General features: G+C 42.6%; 1 protein-coding gene across 1 annotated transcript; it reads right to left on the bottom strand.

Annotated features, from left to right (window-relative positions):
- Positions 1–10,071: 10,071 nt before the first annotated feature.
- On the bottom strand, positions 10,072–12,310 carry LOC121833214 (glycine-rich RNA-binding protein 3, mitochondrial-like). The gene is made up of 2 exons (XM_042286342.1): positions 12,299–12,310; positions 10,072–10,332 (listed from the first exon to the last, which is right to left on the bottom strand). Exons 1-2 carry the CDS (start codon positions 12,308–12,310, stop codon positions 10,072–10,074), a joined length of 273 nt encoding a protein of 90 aa, XP_042142276.1.
- Positions 12,311–25,730: the final 13,420 nt, after the last annotated feature.

The following is a 25,730-nucleotide window of genomic DNA, read 5'->3' as shown; positions in this document are numbered from 1 at the left end:
GCATATAATAGTTTATTTTCCTGTACCTAGACTTGTCGCGTGCATTCTTTATTCTCAGTAGCGTTTGAAAGGCAAATAGTTAACTTTAAACCAAAGCAAGACTTCGTGCATCGCTAAATTGTGAGCCATAGGGTCGCATGTTACAGAACACGGTTTGCTACCGCTCTACTTTCTTCCATTTTCAGTTTATTATCTTTGGCGCGCACACTGAGTTCTGGCTACGACATGAAGACCGTTGAGTGCCAACTCTTAAAGCGCCAAAGAATTGTCGGTTTTGGTTCTTACAGTTGCCTCCGTTTAAGATTTCTTGCCCCAAAGGGGCATGAAATTGATAAATGTAATTATATAATAATCTATAAAATTGTATCTATTTGTATAAATGACAGTAGAAACTGCGTTTACTGATAGGTAATAAATTTTTTCTATATACACAGAGCTAGAAAACAAGAATGCTCAATGAAGAATTAAAATAACGTGGATAACCAATCAGGAATTAAAATCCACACAAAATAATCCTGCATTGCGATGTTTATTAGAAGAAGCTCTGACATGGTAATAGGTGTTTGTACCTACGGAACTGTATGGTTATGTCCAAGATTAGCTATTTTAGCAGTGCGAGTTTTAGCAGAGCTGGATGCTACGGCGCGTTCGTCACAACGATGACGTTAAAGTATCCACAAGAAAAAACATAACCAAGATGTAAAAAAAAGGGCAGACATGACTCACGAAAAATTAAAAATTAATACAATTTGATTGAAAAAGATATTTTGCAAAAACAAAATAAAATACAAAAATCTTTATGCTCAATGTTCCGAAGCCAATCAAAGTTAACGGTCATTGATATCCCTCCGGAGAATGCTGTTTTGCGAAGCTAGATAAGACATGTTTTAGGGTGCTGTGAAGTAAAACTTTTTTTAGTGAAATGTTACACATGTTTCAGACCCGACAGATTTTTAAAACAAACCTGCGTAACTTTCGAGCGACCGTACACTTTTTCGGCGTCATTTCAGTTCGGCGTGACCATCTTCGCCCTCCTCCTTGCTGTGTCCTCGGCGATACTTCTCAAGGCTGCCGGACTTGGTGCCCTTGGTGTCGGAGCCTTCGGCCTTGGTGCTGTCGGTCTCGGAGCTCTTAACAATGGCGGTGGCTACGGCTACGGCCGAGGCTACGGACACGGCGGATACGGCGGATACGGCGGATACGGCGGATATGGCGGATATGGTCACGGTTACAGTTATGGCCCGCATTTCGGTGAACATGGTTTCGGTGGACACTTTTATGGCTAAGCAAATTACCGATCTCCGCTGTATACCACGTTACGTAATTCGACATCTGACCTCATTTATTAAAAAAAAGAAGCCTCACACACCCCTGCGTCTAGAGTCCCAGACATGCTAAGAAATGCAGGGTGTAGCTAGTGTCGAGCACCTTAATATTGCTATGCAGTCAAAGAGATTGCAGCATTAGCCGAAAAGATCTTCGAATCACCAATCATAAAGCGAGGAGCCTAAATATGAACAGCCTTGCAAAAACGTAAAAAGTTTTGCATTTATTATGCTGTCTGTGGCTATAGAGTACCGCACGACGGCGAGATTCTGTAGTTATAGCACGGCAATGCCTGCAAGTATATTACAAGAACACTAATATGTAGCACCAATTAAACGATTTACCTGTAACGGCACAATGTCAAAACTAGAGATTGAATATTAATTATAATAAAAAAATACAGAACTCGCCATTGTATCACGGTTAAGATGCATTCGTTCCAAGAATTAGTGTAAAAGAAACAAGCTGTGTATGTGTGCGCGTGTGGGGGGGATTATGTTAGGCAGCAATTATTGGGGGGAAAAATTTTGAAAATTTGAGCAGCATGTCCATAAATAAATTGTGAAAACACACTGTTCGGGGTAAGTGCATTGCACTCAGACAAACAAACAAGAAATAGGAAAAAAAAAACCGCCCGCTAAAAAAGAATCGCGTGTGAAGAGAAATCGAACTACCTCTTGTCATGCAATGGTAGTAAAAAAATAAAAAAGCGCGCGGCGTTGGCAAACACAAAAAGACCGCGCTTTGAAAAGCACTCACGGTAAGCCCATTGTTTGGCATCTGCGGAACAAATATTGGAGTAATCAAGTGCGTGTCCTAATAACCTTAAACTCTATATCTTGACCCATGACATTGGCTGAGTCAATTTTTAGGAACCTTTCAGTTCAACAAAAAAGGAGAGGAGTACGCTGCGCTTCCATCTTGGTGGCTCATAATGGTACCTAATGAGATCATTTTCAGTTTTTGTTAGATGCTGCAAACTGTGTGGATAGGACTTCATCCGCAAACTAATAAATATAGTAAGGATGTAGGATTCGATTTTACCAATATAAAATTCCTCCCGGGCGGCTCAGATATGACCGTTAATAAAGAAATGAGTGTGATCTTAATCCTTTAGTGAATTTAGCTTCTCTTATAAATGATGGTTATTATGCCTATATCCTAATTAGCAAACCTTGAGTCATCAAACCTGACATTGATGCTTCCAGTTGATCTACTGTAACTATTCTACAGAAGTTGAGCAGGATGTGATCGAGTGCACCCTGCTGAACAACAACCTACCCATTGCATTAACATTGTAATAAAGATGAGAATCCATGTGAAAACAAGGCGGTAAATAAGAACGAGAGAATAATTTAGGAACTATGATGTGTTTACTTTTTCGTAGAATGCCTTAGGAGGTTCAATTGCTAAAATATACAGATGGTGCTGGGTGAATCATGGGGCTCAAAGTATGTGTAGACCTGAAGAAACTGCGCTATATCTTAGCATGGCACGTGCACCTGAAACATAGCGCTCAGTGTCCCAACGCGGACTGTTTTGTTAGGTCTAAACATATATTTGCACCTGCCATTCACCAAGTTCTCTGCTTAAACTGGAGCGATTGGATCTAACAAGTTCTTTGAGAGAAAATAGACGCACCATATTTCTTATAGCTGAGGCAAGGGACAGCGCTTGACCCTGTTCCTTCTTTCCTTTGGTCCTGCTTTTTGTCCGCCCTGTGTTCACCATACAAAATATAACTTGTTCAACTTTTGAGTATATGGAGATTAATTATAAATATTCTAGGAAAGATATATGGTGCACACAAATTTAAGCTTTGAAGTTTTTTTTTAAGAGTTATACTTTTGCGGATACATGCTGACTTTTTTTACCTTTTTTTATTTTTTGCAGGACATGGGAAAATTTGGAAGCGATGACGACCATGGAAGAACAAGCGATCTTCATTGCTTTAGGTATTTTGAATCTTCTCAGTTCTTCAACAGATAAATAAATTATATTCCTGTATATACAACCCTGCACGCTTGAGTTTGTAAGAGTATATATTTTTACATTTTGTGTTAAATCGGCATATTCGAGGTATCAGAAATACTTTGCAATATTTTAAACTGATTACTTCATTATTTAAGATTTCTTTCTTCACAACAACATTTAAAAAAATATTTTTACTTCCATAAAACAGTATAGGAAAATAAAGAAATAACAATTTTTTTTTTGTGCGCGAGCTTTGAAGGTATTAGAAATGGTGACAGTTTATGGCAGTGCATAGTCCTAAAGAAAGTAAGATCTCGTGAAACGGCGAATGTTCTTGGTCAGTTTCCACTGAATTCTATCTAATTTATAAAAGTTCCCCATTTTTTATTACTGCGAAAAAGTCACGGGAGGTGTTAATCAGCGTGAGAAAATAACCAAACTAGCAATGTTGACTTAAACGGGAATATAGCAATCGCGTATATCTTATCACCCTACACATATGAGTGGCTGATATTTTATTTGAAACATGTATGAAGGTTTAGAAATTGCTGTATATGCACCCCGTGTAGTGGCGGATGACTGCGACTCGAATTAGTTCATGAACTATTCGAGAAATTATTTGGATGTTCGTCTGTTCCTAGTAATGGGAGAACAGTACCATCGTATATTATACATTAATGGTGTCGGGATATACCTTAGGTGCATGAATTTATAAGAAACTAGGCGGTCCCTCTACCTCTCTAGGCACAAAGTCTACTACTTTTAACGTAAACACTATTGTTATGTACTGTGAATATTGCAGTAAAACAAAATTCTTAGTTGAAGCTGACATGTGCAAATACGCCCCATTCGAGGAAAATATAAAGTTCCGACCTTTTTCAATGTTCTTATATGGGAAATAAAGTTGTTTTATTCCTTAAATGTAAATTTTTCGTAAAGCGAGCTTTCTCTTAATACCAGGCACGTTTTGCTTACAAATTAAGAAATTATCAAACATTATATTCGACCCCTTTAAAATAATTAGCCTATATACCCCCCCCCCCCAAATGAAGTACGTCATCATAATCATAACTTTCTTAAAGGGAGTTGCTGGTGACAACAAAGATTTGAAAGTTTTAATTATTCCCAGTTAAATATTTTACCAGCCTGGCTTTGTGTTTTATTCTTTGAAATTTGAGTACGAGGTAAAGGTCAACGGAACAATTGCTAAGCATTTGGATCGCGACTTTGCATGGAGCCAAGGTAAACCTTATAGTTTTATGTGAAATAAATAGATAAACAACCATTGAATCGAGCAAACAATCAAACAAACAAAAAGTCAGAAACAATAAAACAATCATACAATAGTATTATGGATAATTTTAACGCACGGTTACCTTGCGAATGAAGAGTTCAACATTTTATCTGACTACAACTCGTCAGTCGCATGGCGCACATCATGGGCTGTGCGGGCGAAAAAGTAGCCAATCTCTTTTTCTGATATTCTAGGTAATGTATGGAGTTCGATCCTTACGCCTCACTAATCGCTCTTGGGCGAAGTTATATTCGCTGTTCAACGACGCCAGTCGGACCGTCACCGACCTGCCCGACACACCGAGCTTACGGAACTGCGCAAAAGCATTGTCTTGCGTGACAGCCCCGCTAAAAAAGTTGGCATGCACTTGATAAGCCTGGAACGGCAATAAAAAATAGGAAGAACATTGGGATACACAAAATTTCAAATGATGAAGATTAGAATGAACATAAACGTAATGACAACTATAAGTTAGGGCAATATTTTCTGTCGCTCTCACTTCTTGTGCTAATTGACATTAACAAGACTACAACGTGACTATACCAGCTGTCACCTCAAGGGCTAAAGTGAAACGAATCCGACTGGCATCTAACCGTTTTCGTTTTTTTCCAATAAAACAAAGCCGTGACGTGTGCGCAATAACAATCTATGTGGGAGGGTGATGGGCTGTAAATTTCTAGCACCAAAACCAAATGCCGGCTAGCACTTCGGCACTTCCCAGGAACAACAAACAGCAACATAGCGCTGTTTATTATTTTTCGACGAGACTTACCCTTAACATTTTGGTATTTAATCATTATGCTATGTGTCATGATGATATTTTTTCGCGTCTTTTATATGTTGACCATTTTGCTTGCAATTGCGCGAACCCGGGCTAACCAGTGGAAGTAAAAATCGTCAAATTTTTTTTCGCAGAATGCTTGCAGGTGAAATTTTGCACACCAAATTTCAGATTGATTCCGTTTTGTTGGTGTTGTTGACAGCGATAAAAATCAGAGTAATGCTTATCATATGTTTAGAGTTTACTTATATAGTCCGACTTCTAGCCGCTTTTACAGCAGATGGCTGCAGTATCCGCACCTGACCATAAAGCTTGCGATAGAAATTAGGTACTGGGGATCCTTAATTCACCAGCATTAACAGTAAAATTAGTTGTAACAGTCTACGTTAAAACGACGGGGAGATTTAGTACAGGTTTATGATGATATTGGCCTCACCTAAATTAAGAAGTGACTTTGGTTCTACGTTAATTGAATGACCTATTCACTCCCGTCATCCGACTGACCCATGGTGACTTCGGTAGAGCTCTTAAGGTTATTGAATGGCTTAAAAGGTCGAACATCGGTGCATGTTTGCAGTGGTGCAATCAGGTATCTCATGTTTTGTGGGGCCCGAAGGGCGGATACCGGCATCAGTGGTGCATAATTATTTATTCATTGTGGCAGTCTCAAGAAGGTGCTTAAAAGACAGCCATTTTTGCATGTCAATCTTCTTTGTGGCTATTATCAGAACACACTCAACCCTCTTTTTGTGATACAGTGCATTATTGCTCAAAATAACGCTATTTTGCTGATTGAGGCCGAGCAGACGGAGAGACCACGCTCTAAATATGTTTTTGAATCGATTTGCTTATCCTACACTTCCTTTTTAATTAAAGGAAGCCGGTCATACATCGGGGAATAAAGCCTGTTTCATTGTTTGCTTGAGTAACAATTACACGTTCATCCTTCTTACGTCAGAGGGGATTTTAAGCACGCTACTCACTTAATGCATAAAAAAAAACGTGATTTTACGGCACTGTTGTAAAACCATAAAAGTAAAAATTGTGTCGCCACCGGTGTTATCCAGTATAAGGCCGGTATTGACCCAATTTTTACTTTTATAATATACTTGCGGTTCTTGGCTTTGCTTTCTCTGATAATTCAGAGTGACCGCCGTCTCCACTCTAGGATATCCTCCCCTTTAATTTGGGAAGAATCGCGGTTCCGTTTTAATTTCACAATCCACGTCTTCTTTTCTTCAGTTTCGGAATTTGGGTTGGATGTTGGGCATGCAGTTTTTCACGGTCGTTTTCCACTAGTGTTCGGAAGCATGCAGGTTTTCAGATGTCGTAGTTCGCCATCCTCCTTCGTTTTCCAACAGCTTTCGGAAATTTCTTCGATAGAGGTCTCATAACTTGGTTGCCATGGAAAGAGAGATAACACTGACGACTGTTGTGTTGGCAGTGAGATTAACAACTGTATCTACAATTTTCTCGGTTTTGGCGGCACATTCAAGAAAAAAACGATGTTTAAAATAAATCGTTTCTTTTGATTGGAGTTCAACTGGACATTTCCACTCACAGGGTGCTTGAAGTATACTCAAGGGCAAGCGTCTATGGTGACTGCGAGTGGCAATAAACCGACCTTTGAATCTCGCTTTTATATTAAAAAATATCGAACGTATTAAAGTTATTTTTGAGTTATCTTGTCGGAAATTATGAGCTTCAATGCTCACATATGTGCCAAGATGTTTCGTCGGCGAAGTGTCACAAGGGCTATCTGGAGAAGCGGATGGACCTGTGAAATGGAATTCTACCAATAAGCACGCAGCAAGGTAGCCAGATCTACTTTTTTTTAGGTGAAAGCGTGCATAAATTTATGTACAATATTACACGAGCGTAAATAAAGCAAAGCAATGCTATCATCAGAAGGGCAATCAGCATCGTTCGAAATACCGTTTCGTATTGTGGGATGCACGCTTTTTATTATTGGTATTGTACATTTTATCAGAAGTCAGAGCATAGCCGGTGCTAGTAAACCATTCATGGGATCAATTACGCTGCGCCTTAAGAGCAATGCGACAACCACGACTTTTGTAGTCTTTTTTAGTGTGATATCACCACCTAAGCCTATCAAGTCCAGTGAGTGCGCTTGATTGGTGTGGCTGTGGCGGTGACTGGGATTTTACTTTGCGTGTGTGTGTTTGTGTGCGTCCGTTCATGTGTGTTTGTGTGCGAGCTAGTGCGTGTGTGTTTGTAACTCTTTAAGCCTTCGGCTGGCGCTCTGAGGGTGTAATAAAGCGACATACATATTTCCTGCGCATACCGTCACCCAGGCGAAAAATGCCGAGTCACTAAGCGGTGGATGCATGGTGTCAAATATTCAAAAAAAAAAAAAGAGCTAGTGCGCATGGTCAGAGCGCGTTCCATACCCAAGTAGACAACGATGGCAGGCGGCAGAACGTCATGTTTTAAAGGTCTCCAGTATCGATCTATAGTATCTTCTTGTCATCATAAGATGGTTGACCGGGGGGTGAAAACTTAGCACATTTATATATCCGACTGTTCTCTCCGGAGGATCTTATCTCTCTAAAAATCTAAAAGCGCTCACCGGCGCCTTCTTTCCGCTAGAAGGATTCTGATACGCGGGAGGTCACATGGTTTTGTTTAAAGCGGTTTCCAACGTTCACGAGTGTAGGCGGCAGTGGTATACGGCAATGCCGCGATGATATATCACTCCATGAAGTTTGCGCCGAAGAATTACTTTGAGAAGACCTTTTTCTGTGGTAATGCTTAAAAATATTGGCATGAGAGGTATCTTCGCTTCCAGCTTTCATGAGGTAGCTTTTTATCACCGCGATGAAGCGAGAAAGTCCAAAAGGTGAAGGAGCAGCTCTGCAGATCTACGGGTTTTTATCAGTGTTAACCTGATTTTCCATTCCTCGGGTCAGTTGGAAGATGCTCGGAGACGTTCACGAAAATTAAGGAGAGTATTGACCCCCTTAATTTCCGTCCATGTCCATTCTTCGCGTTCTTGTTTAATCGCGATTTTCTGAATTGCCATTTCGATAGTCTCTGTCTTCCGTGTGACGATTCCACCCAACTGTATTTTCACCCCTCCCGAAAACTGAAATGTTTCCTTAGCGTTCAATATTCGCATTTCAAGCCATAAATAGGTTTTTTAACATTTTTATTTTATTCCTCATTAACAGTTTTGACAGAAACTTGGAATTAACGCTGTTTATGTCATGAAACACTGGTACTTCCTATTGCTCTTGCTCCGCACGACTGTTCTGAACAGTACGTTAAGCAAAACAACGTTTTCTCAACCGGTACATCATCCAGCATTTGTCGTGAATCACAATTTGCTATAGATTTCGAATACTGAAACTTCTACTACCTCAGCTTCTACCCTTCTACTTTGAAAAACGCCCGAAATTTTCCTTGTCAACAGGTGTGGAGAACTGAGAAACATTCCGTGCGTCTCTGATCGAGATGAGATTTCAATGATTTGAAATGACGTCAAAGGACAAAATTGACCCTCAAAAGCGTATACGTTAATTTTCACTTACTAAGTAACGTGAAAACAAATAAAACAATTTAATATTGCCTTGTGCAATTATATTACCAAATAAATAAATAACGGTGGATCTTCGGACAATTCAAACAAGTCAAAGGTCAAGCAAACAATACTTTGAGATATTTACAGTGTTTATTTTGAACACATGTGTTTTGAATTTTACGGCGGATTTGTTGCTGTGACCTTTCGGAATATTGTGCATCTTGGTTTCGGGACGGGCCGGAATGTTGAAGATCACAGGAGAACTGAAAATAAACAAAGTATTTTATAATTATCTTATTTTGATGCCTCACAAATTATGAAAAGCGCTCACAATTGATTTCATTTTGCATCGACGAGCTTAATGGCAGTTTGAAGTAACTTTGTATATCTATTAGGGCCGACATCATGTCACGTGAATTTATTTCAGAACTTCACAAAACCCGTGCTGAAATTTTAAGTATTTAATTATTATTTTCAAACTATCTTTAACCTCACTCACGCCTTGTGAAGACAACCTTGGGAACGTTTTTCTCGAGTGCGTTAAGGAAATTAAACAAAGGAAGATAAATGTACGATGAAATCAACATGGATTTTCTCATCTGTCTGCTTTCTGTACTTATCACAATGTCAGAAGTAGAAAAGGTGATTCTCCAAACCTCGAGGCATACTGTTAGGTTTTTACGTGAAGTCTTTAATCAGATCGAATTAATTTGACATTCATTTCTACAAAATGTCAGACTCCACCCTTTCTCATGCCCGTACTACGAAAATTTGTTGGGACTAGGTTTCAACACCCAACACCCCCCATAATTTGATAAGGCGGAGCCATGCATACTTTCCAAATATTGAATTTTCTAGCAGCTGACAGATAATTATATCGCAGAAGCACTTTACGTTTGGAGCATTCGTAACCACGTATAGAGCCCATGGTACTGCCTTGAGAGCATGTGAACCAAACTGTCTTTTCCGTGAATAGACAAAACAAAAAGCCTGACAACAGATAAATTACGATGACTGATAGTTCATCTTATGTATTTGATGAAGATTGTTTAATAAGGAAGAAAAACTCATGCTTTTATGACGATTTGCTATTAGTTCGGATGAATGTAACTATAATAATTACCAGTAATGTATATAATAGGTCAGAAGACGAAATTAGCCGAAGAATCCGCCGCCTAGGCCGCCGTAGTGACCGCCGTAGGATCCACCGTAGCTTCCTCCGTAGCTTCCTCCATAGTGACCACCAAAGCCGTGCCCGAAGCCGCCCAGACCACCGAGGCCGTAGCCGCCGTAGCCGCCGAGACCACCGAGGCCGTAGCCACCGTAGCCACCAAAACCGCTGCCGCCGAGGCCGTAGCCGCCGAAGCCACCAGCAGCGGCGACGGCGAGAACGACGCAGAGGACGGCAAGGGAAAGCTGAAATAACAAGCACAGGGAATTTGTTCGATTCATTTTGATATAGCCTGAGCACTCAATGAAGGTAACATTTAAATTAGTCGCTCTGCCGAAAAAAAATCCAGTTCGAACGGGGCAGACCATTTAACACAATACAAACATACCACTACGCGTGCATAAAGTGGTTTGTTCATATTTTAAACGAGAAAAAAGACTGCGTACTCACCTGTAAAACTTGTATTTCCACAGGAAGATATCATTCAGCTACTTATTAATTAAATGCTAGCTGAAATGACCTAAAGCTGAATACGGAGTGCAAGTTCGTCTGCTCTTTGCGAAACTCGTGTGTTTGTTTACACACTAGATGCACCCATGTGCTTCTGTTTACCCCGACCCTAACCAATTACGGCGTGCACGAGGCTGCTTGTACCCTCGCGTGTCCTGCGCGATCTCTACCCTTCCCTTTGATTGGCCTGCCTCTATTTTCGCCCTGGTGCGCCAAAGAAGTATATTAGGACACTTACTCGCCGTATAAGCTCACCACCTTTCACAGGGTGCACAAAATGAACAGAGTTTTAGAAAAATATTACCTATAAGCACTTTTTTAAATGAAAAGCGACCATTGTTCTCAGGAATGGTCGCTTTTCTCGGGAAACGGGACGTTCAGGGCAGAAGGCGAACAGTGAGATGTGCTTTTATAATTAATTTTAATAAAGAAACTTGGAGGATACTTAAGCTTCGACTTTAAAAGTGGAAATCAATAGCGCTATCGGGCTCCGTTCACATCGCCTTCTCATTCGCTTCCCATGCTCAATGACGGGAGTGCGCTCCGAGATCCGAAGACGCTATCGCATCTCCGGATCGTACTGTCGCTGCTGCCGCTTTACTTCAGCTTCACGGGCACGCATATAAACATATAAACTCACGCTCGCTCCCAAGACTTGCAAGGCAACCCGGCATGGCCTAGTCAGTAGCGTGTCTGTATTCAGTCGAGGGGTCGTGGGTTCGTACCCCGCTTAAAATGCTACGATCTTTTTTCTTTAATTCAAATGAATTACCTTTTAAAATGAGATCACTTAAGGCATGTGGTGACCTCTTATTCGCATAACGTTCATGTTTCAATCACTTCATTGTACGCGTGAAGTCCCGTTTCAGGTGAGCGTTTTGGGTTGTTTGAGATTCCCGAGCGAGGTCATGTGGCTCTGAGGTCATAATTCTATCGACCAATCATGGATTTTAGCGCACGCCACCGATACCGGCATTTCTGCGACACGAGATCCTTAACGCTCTCGCGTTAAAAAAATTATTTTACTCTCGATGTTTGCCTCATAATTTTGCACATTTTAGAGTGGCATACGATATAAACATTCAAACTTATCAAGAAACCCTGGAGCAATCAAACTGAGTAGGTGTAATGTGACCATTACAAAACATTTGCTTATCTCTTCGCTTTGGTTTATTGCCCGACCCGAAACTATTCTGGTGCTCTAATTCCTGCAGCTATGGAGCTGTTTATCCATTTAGCTATTTAACGTGGCCTTGATACCACAAGTTATATGTATCCTATATCTGGTGACAGGATAAGAGTTCTGGAGAAGCTCCTCCTAACTCTATCCCTTCTAGCAGGGCGAACGCTAGAGAGGGGGTCAGCTCCTCTTCATCGATCGCTCTGCTAAAGTAGAAGGAGGTGGGAGGAGCTTTCCTTGAACTCTTTACCCGTCACCGACAATAACCTGTTCTACGCATTACGAAAAAAAAAAATAAACAGGAACTTTTTATTAAAATAGTTTCCTTTTTAGAATATCTGTTCTGTTCATAATATTCTGAAGATAATAGATGAACTTCTAACTGAAGTCCCTGAGATTACACTAAGAATATCGATGTGACGATTAAAGTAATAAATGGTAATAATACATCATCAGAAGGCGCAACTTTTCATATGAGTCTGTTAAACACACTATATGTATCAAAATTTGCCTTGACTCACCACGGCCTTCATGGTACGGGTCGGTTGACTGTGTCTAAGTGGAGTTATTCCAAGACTAATTGTGGTGGCTTCAAAAAACGGCAAGCTCTTTTTATACTAGTTCCACCCCTATGGGATCATGGGCGGAGTTCTGAGGCTAATGGGAATTAAATATTCCTTTTGTATTTTACGAGTTGCGAAAGGAGTGGCTTGCATAGTATTATACAATATCTTAGTACGCCCTTGAATGCGAAAATGTATTTTACTTATCTGTTGGCTGAAGGGAGAAAGCCCAACAATAGTGTGTTCACATTCGTAAGGTGAACTGTTTGCGTGCCATGCATGATTTCTCTCTTGGGTCATTTATTCCGTAAGGTCTGCGCGTTCTGCTGCGAATCCTTAATGTAATCTAAGGATGTAGAATGCGAGTTTCCAGTAGATGATGAGTCTCAATAAGTAATTTTTAAACACCGGTAGGAAATGTGCTGAGCAAAAAATAATCTAAATGGTTTGACTTAATTAAAGCAGAGTATAGCACACGAGCATACTGCTGCTTTTCTTAAATCTTGTGCCGTAAAAGTGAAGCTTTCTCAGTAAAGGAGTATTGCTTGCAGGAGTAGAGTTAAAACACAAACAAAAACATTAACATCGCGTTAAATGTTGCAATGTCCTGACAGCTGGTGGTGTTTTCAGGTTCACGGCGTTCAGTCCTACTAGATGACAAAATCGAGTTATTTCCATCGATTTTGTAAATCTTTCATTACATTGTATACAGGTTTTATTAAACAGCCCTAAAAAACTTGTTTAGCGCATTTGGTAAGCAAAACGCTCTGTGCTGTTCAAGTGTGACAACCACGGGCGCGTAGCGTCTTGAAGATCAGGCGATGCATACATAGAGGTACCCCAGAACAATCATCCAACGACGTCGGTGGGCCGTAAGGTCTATTTTAGAGAAAACCTCTGTCGGAATTTGTTAACTAGAAGTCAGTTGGTTCGTGTAGTAAGTAATATACTACCACGTTCGCCTGTAACTATAGTTCTTCAAACTGGGACCTCTGCCTATATTTTAGCAATATAATCAAAACTTTAGATAACCTTCTTATTCGTCTCCTTACTCTTACGAAGATGAGTCTCTAGCGCAAGCACGCAAGGCACCAATGCACCGAATGCAGCATGTTATACATTAGTGTGTCACTACGTTAGACAACGTTGTGGGACTTAAGGCCCATTCATAATGTAGTTTGACAGCGCTTGACCACGTTACAACCATGTGAGTCTAGTCATAACTGGAACCACTAAATATGTTTTCAGAGTACCGTTTTTCTTCTTTTTTTTTTGCCAAGTGTATTTTTGTTTACGCTTTGTTCCATGTCCCATCATCGCACCGCTCTCGCTTTTTTACTTGACCAAGAAAAACCAGTACTACAGACTGGCTGTCTGGGAAATCTTGTCAACCCCTGTAGGTAGAAAGCCGCAGTACCGAGGAGTTCTTTACGGCTGTATGCTGAGGTCCAGTGCGAGCCACAGATTCAACACGACTGTTGTGTCAGTGTTCCGCAGGAACTCGTCCTTGTCCTAACTGATTCAACGCCAGTTACATCCGAATGGTGACGTGACGCAAGCAGAGATCAAGTGGGCTCAAAATATAAGGCCGGTCCGACCCCATCCGACCCGACCGATCCGATCTGACCCCGTCCGTCCTGACCTAGACCGACCCGACCCGATAACGTCCTGACCCGAATCCGACTATGGTTTGTGAACGTCGAACCGAGCCCGACCCGATCAATAAGTATGTCGTCTCGAACCCGGCCCGAGCCCAACTGTTAATTTTAACATGAGTCCTATCCGTAGTCGGCCGGAACCCAACTTTTAAGCGCAGAGTTTGTGTTATCATGGCTGGCTCCTAGAATCTTTGGAAACGAAAGTACGTCATTCCCAAGGACGGATTTGATCGTCATGGTGAACTTCGCTAGAAAAACAGAAAGACGAGAGGAAGCGCATGTTCTAGATAAAATCCAGAACCTCTTCGTTGTGAATCTGACGCTAAATGACTGGGCCGTACCTGAACGATGGGGAAGCAAGGTTGAATGTTGTTTGCAAGCTGATCGTGGCCTAGAAGAGGCTTCGCAATCGCTAAGTCTCGTCTAGACGACAATCGTGGCTAAGACAGTGCTACGAACTCATTTTGGGTTAGTGGCAAGCTGTTTCAGCCACGATTATAAGGCAAAGGCGCTTACCATCGGCCACCGTTTTTATAAGTATAAAACTACACTGTAAGCAAGTCCCGTGTATTTGCTGAGTATTTGGGTAAACAACACGCTATTTCCACAGAATTATCATAAATTTACACGTTGAGTAATGGATAATTCGTTCAAAAATAATGTGAGGTTGTAAAAAAACGAGTTTTGGTTCGGTCATACACGCATAACTGCGTAACCGACCTCTAAAACACTCATCACCTCCGGCGACGACCGCAGCACTGCCGAAGCCCCGGAATGTTTGGCGACACACCTGGAAAGGACTGTGGAGACAAATGCCGCGGGAAGAAACATGTCTCGGAGACAGATATGCGCGAAAAGCAATTACGCCATGTCGCGGGACGTTGCGAATCCCGCGCTTGGTGCGCGCTGCCTCTGATTGGCACTGCGGCTTCCCTCATGTCGCCCATGTTTGAATTTATATTAGAGGTCTTGATAATAGTTTCTTACGCACCACAAATAATATTATTGGTCTAATTACTCGTTATAAACAATTATAAAAAGCGTGTCCTCGGTTTGAACACGTATCATTGCGTTGGTTATGTTTTAACTTCAACCCTTCAACTGCAAGCGCAACGGCCGTGTAACACCAGAGGGGGGATGCCCGAAGCTTTTCTTGCACCCTCTTCAAAATTTACGACTCCCCGTGGTGGCCCCCATATTAAAACTTTATATCAGTGTTGCGGCATCTGTAGGTCATGTTTAATTTAGAGCTGACAAAAAAAAAAATCTGGCCACGGCGAAACGCCGATGTACGCTGGAAGCTAGAGCCGGTTTAGCTTTTGATGTTTTTGTTTGGTCGAAAAAATCTGGGAACAGCGCACGTTTAACATGGCGCCGGTATTGTTTTGGTTGAGGGGACACGAGAAGCTCCGCAGTTTCGCGATCACATGTAGGGAAGACGTGACCGGAGAAGTGCCCCTGTGATGCTGCCGGAAGATGGAACGTATCATTCGTAATCGTCGTGTGTGCTTTGAAACCCGAAGGGAGTCACAGGGTCCACGAATGCGCAACAACAAGCCAAGGCCCCCGACAGCGCTGCGTTGACTTCGGCGATCTCGTTCTGTTTGATACAACACGGCGATGCGACAAAGAACTTAAAAGTTTGTGGTGTGTACTGCGGGGCTTGGAAGTAGAAAACCACACTTAACGGGAGCGCAAATTGGTTGTTGTGGGGTTGAGGTTCAACGGGTTCAGTCCCCCCGTCGTCAGCTGATCTGGTCCGGCTAGTCTGGCAAGACGCAGCTAGCGTTTTTTAAAAGAATTTTCTTTTGTTTTGTTTCAAAATGTGGAAGATTCCCGACGCATACCGTCAGTAAAAAGCTGAAGGCGTTTTTAACAAACTTACGTTGTTTGAATTGAACAATGGATTTTGTACTGTTGTCCTAAATTTGCCATTTTTATGCTTCGTGTTGTAGGACTGCGTTTGCGCAGCGACGTGTTTGCACAGCGACGCACATTGCTCAAGTAGATGATTCGGTCCTGCAAACGACCGGTTATACAGAATTTCAGGGAAACTTGTTACCGCCAATATTTTCCTGCAAATCTCGTGTGAGTTTGTTGCGCTCATCATGCGGTGTGAATAAATTAGGGCAAGGGTTTCTACCTGCCCAAAGATGCGTGAACGGAGACCATTTTTTACGTAGTGAACATAGTGCTTTTTTGTTTTGGAAAGAGGCGTTGGTGCATTTATTATTGTCGCTTGAGAGTTGAGAAATTAGGGAGAGCGAGCAAGCTTTCCCGACTTTGTCTTATTTTCTATGGCACTGCCCCTAGTTTCAAGTTTCAGTTTCAGTAGGCATACTTACTAACAGGTACAAACTGCTCTAAAGCAGGTACAAGACTGGGAAGTCAGGACGGTGCGTACTCTGTGTTTCGCGCTTTTCGCTAAGTGAGTGGGTACGTGCTTTTGCGAGGTACGCGGGATATGCAAACAATTTTGTTATGCCCGTCGTTTGCGTCTCTCCAGCAAAACGAATAAGATGATCTTCAAAGGCGCAATCACAAGCCAAGATATTGCGATAACAGTGTATTTGCTTCGATGGTCAGTGTAGTTGTATTTTACCCTGCTCTCTGCAACACCGTGTCATGACGAAGAGCTGTAACGGTCACGGTTTGTGCTGGCCTACCGGTTGACAGAAATCCGGATCGCCCGCATCGGCACCGAGTGCACTTGGGCTGTTGATACTCAAGCACTTTATACGCGGCTTGTCGCCAGCCGATCCTGCTGTTCGACGGTGAGGAAGCGGCGAACAGCAGAGATACTTGCTGTTCTGGTTTCCTTGCCTTGCGTACTCCAAAATGACGGAAACAATAAGTTTCAACAGGTCGAGTACGTCACCGGGGATGTAGGTTATACGGTGCATGGGAACGCGACAGAACAGCACACGACAAAACAGCACGCGACAAAACAGCACGGTCAAAACAGCATGCGTCAAAACAGCACAGCGTCAAAACAGCACAGCGACAAAACAGCACGCGTCAAAATAGCACGCGACAAAACAGCACAACGGCAAAACGGCACAGCGACAGAAGAGCACGTGCCGAAACAGCACGGCGTAAAAACAGCACAGCGACAAAAGAGCACGGATGTAGCAACTTCAAGCGCGTTCTTCACCTCCATCTGAGCGAATAATAGCGAACCTCCTTCACGTTTTCATTTATTGTCGCTAGGTTATAGAGAACTTTATTGCCCATTTCTGAGCTTACCAAACTCCCCAACCCGGAACCCCCCTCCCCCCCCCCCCCCCCCAAAAAAAAAAAAATATCGCGTCACCATCTTTCCTTGGGCTTTTCACGAAGTTACAAAAGTCAGTTACAATGATGAGTACTAGTATCAGTCCACATAATAAAATGTATGCTAAAGATGGCTAAACTTAAATCCATAAAAAAATATGACAGCAGAAATTGCTTCGCGATCCCCCACTGGATCTGTCGGACCCACAGTTTGGAAGGCACGGCAGTTGGTAGTGGACCACGATTTTTATCACAACAGGAGTTACCGATCGGCATCCAGCGTAAAGCATTCCCGTAAGGTGACAGGCGGAAAGCTTTAACAAACGAATGCAATTGCTCGAACTTCCTTCAGCGAAGCTCTTGTAGGTACGTTTGTCAGATTTTTCCGTGTCGTTTATAGTCAGCAGAAAAGAAAAGGTCAGTATTAATTGAAACAGGTCAATATTTTTGATGGCGTTTGGAGGGGCGGGGGGGGGGGGGGGGTGGGGTGATTCATTCCTGACTATATGACCACTTCCTTTTGCAGTTTCAGCTTGTCTCCGAGGTCGGTTCAACCTTCAACAAAAGCTCAGGGGCCGCAGGGGTCTTCAGGATGAAATCTGGATTTTTTACCTGATAGGTATTTGTGTGCCAAATTCTTTGTTCAAAGAAAATCTAATCGTGTACTGCATAATGCAAATCAAAAGCGTCCGTATAAAAGCCGCTCATTTTTTAACAACACTAGCTTCCGTCTACTAAAGAAGGGCGTCAATACAATATTTTTTTTTTTTTGCCGTTTCTGTAATCGGCGCGAATTTACCAGCTCTTGCAGTCGTGAAAATGGGGAAAAATCGCACTGAGTACAATGCTTGCAAATTTCTGGATTTTGATACTTGCCTCTCCGACCGAAGTGGTAGTGAAGCTCATGCTCGTCCTGTGTACAAATACGCGCACACGACGATAATGTCAGATCACGATAGGGCCCCAGTCCGTCTTGCTGAAAAGGTCACGTAGGCTGCCACACACAGTAACAAATAAAAAAAAAACAGTACCTTCTTAACTGACTATACATTTCAAACAAAAGCTTTTAAATATTACATTTTCGTCAGTATACTGATTTTCGTCAATAAACCGAAAAGAACCGAGACGTTTATGAGTCTACAAATATTTACCGCAATAATTTCCGGAACACTTTTTTTTGGACGCTGTGCTGTCTTGTCGCTGTGCTGTTTTGACGCCGTGCTGTTTTGGCACGTGCTCTTTTGTCGCTGTGCCGTTTTGCCACCGTGCTATTTTGTCGCGTGCTATTTCGACGAGTGCTGTTTTGTCGCCGTGCTGTTTTGACGCTGTGCTGTTTTGACGCGTGCTGTTTTGTCGTGTGCTGTTCTGTCATGGTGCCTTTACGCACGGTGCACACTGTTTAAACGCTTGCAGTATCTACGGGTGGTACCAGGAAAGCGACGTCGACAAAGAAAGAACTAGCGGTTCAACATAATGTAGTGCCACGCAACCGTGAAGCTTCAAAGTTCGGGGTGCTGGCGGTATAAGAAAAAAAAAGGCATCAGCGCCACACCAATGATCACGAATAACACCGGTCACAAAATCCAGGCATCAAAACTACCCAAAAGTGAAGGTGTCTGCTTCCGTACGCGTACTGCAACTAGCGGAAGTGTTGGGTGGATGTCCTTCACAAGAACATATAAAAAATACTTTGCTCAAGGATCATTTCCATTTATTATTGAATACATTATGACAAAATCCCAATAAACGTTTTTTTCTATCTGATTCAAGCTAGTCGGACTGCTCATAACACTGGACAAGCGGGAAAATAACAAACATTTGAACTTTTGCATGAGCGGATTAAGATTTATTGTTAATATATCGTTACTTGTCGTAACGGACTAAAATTATAGATTTTTCCTCCATATTTTTTAAATGCAGATTTCTATCACACGACTGTCTGTTGCGCCGTGTTTTGTGTCTTCTATAAATCTGTAACGCTCAAGACCAAAGAGCTCACCCGCACATGTCAAGCTTATATGCGCCGCGGGGAGAAATGAAAATGTGTAATATGTAATATGTAGTGCTCGTGTTGTCTCCGATGTATGTAGGGTTCCTGTCAACTCGTGATCGCTCGCAGCATACGAACAAACGATTTTTTGTTTCCATAGGCTGCTAAAACTCTCACTAGGTGGCGCAAGTTACCGCCCGATCCCAAATATTTTGCTCGAGTTATTTATCCATCTAAGTTCGGCATTCGTTTGTTTTTCTGTTTTTCTAACAATTGCGTTGTAGCTGCCCACCGTCGCTACGCCTAGGTGGCGCGAGTCGTCACCCGATTCTAATATTTCGCTTTCTCGAGCCAATTATCTATTTAAAAAGTTTGGCATTTGTTAATCTGTCTAGCAGTCTCGTCGTAGCTACCGACGCCGCCGACACAGGTACGTACCTTTGCACGTAGCTACGTCCGCTGCTTGGAGACTGTTTACTGTGTATAAAAGACATCGAACGAGAACAAGCGTCGTCCTGTGTGCTCTCACTGCGGCAAACAGGCACGCGGCTCGCTGGGCTCGTCTCTTGCCTGTTCTCGGCTTCTGGCTGCCACGGTTTATAATGAGCACGCTCAGCCGTGTTTCGCGGTAGGCAAACACGCGGTGTATCTCGTTAGGTTTACATGGCACCTTATGTGCGGACTAATAACACACATGGCTGCGTGTTATAGGACCACGTTTTGACGTGTCCGCTAGGGGACAACGGTTTACACGTCTAGGCGTGTTATTTTTGCTAACAGTGTATAAACCTTCGATTTATATGGCACGCAAACTAAATTTTCTGCCACTTAGAATTATACCTGTTGTACAAAAATGTCTACAACAACGTTTCAATTTGCGACCTGTGGATACCAGAAATCGGTTGATTTGTAAAATAATTTTTTTTTTCAGATCTTGCAAGGTCGGGTTGTCAGGCTTCAATCTCGGCCCGACTCGAACCCGACGCAGCTTGAAATAAAACGGTTCGAACATCACCTGAACCTGAACCGATAGTCGTTTCAGGTTCAGGTTTTTGGGCTTGCCCGACCCCGCGCAGATATCTAAGCACATGTGTCCAATATGTTTCGCGGCCGCGCTGGACGTCAGTGGATGACGTAGATAACTCAGCACTGTAGCTTTATATCTAGGTGATGGTGATGTTGACAGCGCATGAGCGTGATAAGGAGAATTGACCAGCACGTGTATCTTACTCTCTCGCAACCTGCGTAGTCTCGCGATGAAAAGAGGAAGGCAAGTGTACCTCACTTTTCCGCACATGCGCACGCTTTTCGATGTGTTGACAAAAACGTTTTGGGCGGTGAGTTAGAGAAGCGCTATTGCACTTAAGAGGAAAATTCACCGAGTGATATAAGAGATAAGGGAAAAGGCAGTAAAGGACACGCAACTACGTGCGTAATGCTTTCCGTTTGCGAATAAACTAGTCTCATGTCCTGGCAATTGCACTAGATCCGTGTTTTATATATCACTCTGTGAGTGTAGAAGTGAAGCGACAAACTTTCAGTCCAGGGCGTCATCCCCAATTATTGGTCACAACTGAATTCTCATGGAAGTAATGAATTATTATATATGATACAGTCATTAATGATGTTATTTGCAGTGTCCTTTATTTCCTATTGGTTTTAAGCAGCTGTAAACCGAAATCTGAGGTAACGGAAAGCTAGAAGCACTGTATTTGTGGTGCAGAGTTACCTGCACCGCAAGTTTACCGGAAGCTGTCGACTTCTCGACAGCTTCCGGTAAACTTGATGTGTAAGCGAATGTACATGGATATAGATAGAAGCAGGGTTGGGCACTATCGCGATAGTATTTCAGAAATACATTTCGTATCTCTATTTCTGTATCGCGATACATTTCTTTTCACAGGTATCTGTATTCCTGTATCGAAATCCATTTGGAATGTTTCTTGGTATCGAGATACAATCAGGATGAAATGTATTTCATTACATTTCTTGAGAAACATCCCCCCCCCCCTCTTCCCGGAGATACAAGTCTGAACGAATTTTTTTTTTTTACTTCTCATGGCACCAGGGTCAAGGAGATGCTGGGGCACTGTTACTATGCTGGCCAAAGTTCCTTCCGACTCTCCAAACTATTTTTCTATGCGTCCTCTTCTCTCTTCTGAAAAGTGTTGCGCAGTCGGGGACTCGAACCAGGTGGCGTGCCAGGAGTGGAGTCAGAGCATCGTCTGCCGCAGGTCCTTAGAGGGATTTTTTTAGTCATTTTTTGCTGGCATCCAATCTCCACTTATAAATGTCTCTCTTGCCTTAGCGTACACACACAGTACACCCAGCGGGCAAGGCTGAGTCTGTCTGTTGCAGCACGAGCCTGGTAGTGGTTTACTTGAAATAGTAGGATGACTCACGCAGTGAACTTCAACACATATTCGAATACCTCTGCGGCTCCGCCCGTGATATCGCACGGCTCAAGGGTATATCATCAGCCGACGTGAACGTGACCCGCTGCTCTGGTAATCCGAAACCCAGGAAGGAGGCCAGACGTGGCCTCGCTGTGCCAACCCAGACTTCGTACACCGGCGACTCAAAGCTCGCTCCTGGGCCGGCAATATCAGGTCGCAATCCACGAGGTCTTTGTTTAAATGATGCTAGGCAAAACGTGAGGACTGCAATCCATGCGTCGGTGGCGGAGGCTCGGCAGGAAGGACCCTCACAACAGGGATGCCACCGTACCGTTTTTCAACCGTAACAGAAGATAAGACTTGTCTTCCAGGATGCTTCAGGTGGTCCACTATTCTAGAAAATTCCAAATGACACTGCCTGCAAAATCTTCAACGGGGTAACGTACAACGAAAGTACTTATTGCCCTTTCATACAGCAGCGTGGTGAAGCTTCATATTCAAGGTCGCACCTACAGATTAAGAATACCAGTTCATTGCGCCGTGACGTCTTGTGATTAATGTTGACAGGGGCTTCCTTATTGGACAGGGGCGTGGTGACGTTTTGATGGGATTTAGGTTGACACAATTTATTCAGAGGTCCAAGTCTTTCCGCATCCCTCGTCAGACAGACAGGATGTCAGGGAAGAGACTGCGGTCGGTCCTTGATGAAACTTCTTTTTTTTTTTTTTTGAGCCCATTGTAGACTTTTCGTCGTCCGAAACTACTACATTCAAGGCAAAGTGCCAAGCCTACGGGAAAGTAATTTCGGGGTCAAAAACTTCCACATCAAGCTTCTTCTCAGCTCGCGTCTCACACAAATGTGAAAATGTATTGCAGTGTCAGTATTTCTGTATTTGTATTTCTGCCCTAAACAAATTGTATTCCTGTATTTGTTTTTCCAAAGACTTTCTGCCTCCAGTTAAAATGTATTTCCGATACCTATCGCGATACATTTTTAACAGATATATTATAGTATCAGTATTTTAGCTACTATTTTAATGTATCCCAGTATTTGTATTTCCAAATACATTTTGAGTATTTCTGCCCAACCCTGGACAGAAGTAACAAATTAGTATTACTGCGAGCTGTATCAGCAGTTTCTTCCTTTAGTTCACCGCTTGTACCTTACTGTGAAAAGCAATCTTCGACGATGAACTTTTATGTAAGAGAGATGCCAAATTGACAAGAGAACTTCAGATATAATAAAGTCAAAGGCTTATTTTGTTTCATGTTGCAACAATGACTAGTTTCGCAGTGAGGCAAGAAATAGTTGATTCTAATGGGTGCAATCGGTTTTGGCTGTGCCAAGATGTAGCAGCAAATGCAACAGTCTAAAACTGGGTTTGATACCTATTTATGCCGATCAAACAGTGCTCAGAAGTCAGCCATTACACGATACGCCGTATGTAAATTTAGCCGCAGCCGTGAGAAAAACCACAAATCCAACGTCAGAATGCCCCTAAAACCATCGAGTGTCATCAAGAACGCAGGGAAGTGTCCAATTAAAAAGCTGTTCCTTGAAAGTTGTTAACGAATTTGTCTAGAATAAAGTTATTGAGCGTATAGTCATTTCCAGTATGTTCTTTCTCGGAGAAGCATGAGTTGTACGGGGAGGCAGGGGGACTTGTCTGGGCAGTTATTAGGGGCTCCGTATTATATTATACTTGTCCTTACGACGATGGATACAACGTTTAATAGTTTAGTTGTTGTTATTAAAACTTTCTTTACATGGCATTTTGTACCGTACACTCTTGTAGTCTGCATCCGTGTGGACTTAAAGTACCCCGGCTGCCCTCACTGCGGTTGGTCTTGGTCTGTGCGTGAACGGCTGCTGTAGCTTGCCCGGGTCGTCGCCGCCGAAAACGAACTCCACGATGTTCCTCCACAGCAGGCAAATTGTCACTTTGTCCTGTATGATCGCAGGTGTCCAATCGACGTATGACGCCGAAGGATCTTATTGGGGAGCTCTGATAATTTTATTTTCTTTAGGCGCACTGGGCTGTCGCACTCTCAGACTACAGGCATGAGTTGAGTTTCGAACGAAATGAGAAAATATCGCGACAGCCATAGCGTACCAGGTTATCAGCAAAACCTAGTTTATGAGATGATATGCTAAATCGCAGCAATCTCAACTTCAAAAATACAGAAGTACCGGTGCAAAACCTAACACCTGTGGATGTCCAAACCAGGAAGAATTAAATCGCAAAATATACGGCTACCCACACTACCTCAAGATGCAGCCATGGGCATTCATGTCGTTTACTAATCTCGGGTTCATGCTCATGGTAACTATACGTGTAAATATTGAGGGTGAGGAGGTTTAGAAAAATATAGGAGGCGTGCAGGTGAGCTTGTGAATATTATGAATGCGGAATGAACCTGAAACTGTGGAAGACAAACATGAAAACATAAAAGGAACCAGATATAGCCAGGACGACGTCGTCCTGTCTTTTTTGTGTTCATTTTACATTTTGGTGTTTCCGTGTTTCCCAAGTTTCAGGTTAACTCAATTTGTAAAGGAGGAGGTGTGAACAATCGGGGACAGCCATGCGCAATGCTCTGAATGGTATGATTAGTGGGTAGACGAAAAGCTATGCAAAGCGAAAGTTCATCGGCTTCTTTCGCAGGGGTTATGAGGACGTCAGACTGCCGACCTCTGAAAGGCTCTGATTGAAGAATAGTGGGTAGACCTGAAAGCAAGCTCTCTTGAAGCTTACCGACTCTCCTTTAATTAAAGCCAATCAAAGCTCGGTGTTCTGGCGTCACCAGAACTTCTGCTAAAGGAGCAGACGAACTTGCGCTCAGCATAAACCTCCTGCGTTGCCCAGGGGGCGCTGCGAAAAGTTGCTTCTTAGGACATATATTGGGGAGTTAGAACTTGAACGTCTGAAATTGTCACAAATCTAGAGGCGTGCCTACGTTTTTTCCGGAACGCAAAATACAAAAAAAAATAGAAAAAAAAAACAAAACAAAAAAAAAAACGAAACCCGCCGAAGCACTGGTCAAAGCTTAGTCGCTAAGATCATGAGGAAAAAAAAAGCCGTTTGAGGCGTTCGAAAAAATAAAATAAAAGAAAAATAAACAGTAAAAAAAAACGTCGGGACGCCAGATGCTTTTTTGTTTCCACACAGGGATAAGAGAAGCGTACACTTGCGGTGGTGGCGTGAATTTGGCACTTTCGATTGTCTTGCGGCGATGAATCTAACCGATTTTGGAAGTCCAAAGGTGTTGTTCTGTTGTTCAGCACTACACAGAAAGAAAGGAGCTCAGCGGAGGTGCCATAAATAGTGCAAGACCCCGAACCAGGTAACCTTGTACAACTCAAAATGAGAGCGCCACAGTTCAAAGCTTCAGCGCAGGAGGCCTGTCTGCCTTTGTCTGAACTCACTCTTCAAACGCTTTAGAGCTCTAAACGCCGGCGCGTGGCGTTCAGCGCTCACTTTCGAACGGGCTCAAACAGGGAGTAGAGACAAAGGCTTTGCGTCTACCCACTAATCATACCCTTCAGAGCTTGGCGCTCTGGCGTTTCCACGCGCTTTAATCTTCTCCTCTCCCTCCGTTCCTACCTGTATGGTCAACATTATCTTCGAACATATATCAGAGCAGCCAAATCCGAGACAGTGCATAAGGTATTTAATTTCACAAGGAAGGCAGTGTACCATATATTCTTGATGAACTTCTCCCACCTGAAAACTTTCATCGCGCGTAGCAAATGTATTTCTATATTTTTCAGAATATATAAAAAATGAAACTACAGCATTTGGATTACGTTACTATCAAAAAAGCTGCAATTTAATAATGCCAAAAGAAAACAAAACAAAAACAGTCTGCTTTTTAATAGAAAATGTCGTTTTACTGGCTGCCATGTAGGTTTGAAGTAAACCAATATTTGGGTGTAATTAATTTGGTGGTTGTGATAACCGGATATTAGCGGACACCTGAAACGAAACTTAATTATATTTTTTTCCAATATTTTCTGACCGCGCACTTCCTTATAAACTGAAGGAGCAAGATGCATTGAGTTGCAAGGCGTT

The sequence above is a fragment of the Ixodes scapularis genome, unplaced genomic scaffold (assembly GCF_016920785.2).
Source record: "Ixodes scapularis isolate PalLabHiFi unplaced genomic scaffold, ASM1692078v2 PGA_scaffold0__279_contigs__length_252992795, whole genome shotgun sequence".
Lineage (NCBI taxonomy): Eukaryota > Metazoa > Arthropoda > Arachnida > Ixodida > Ixodidae > Ixodes > Ixodes scapularis.
This window is presented reverse-complemented; position numbering and strand designations above follow the sequence as displayed.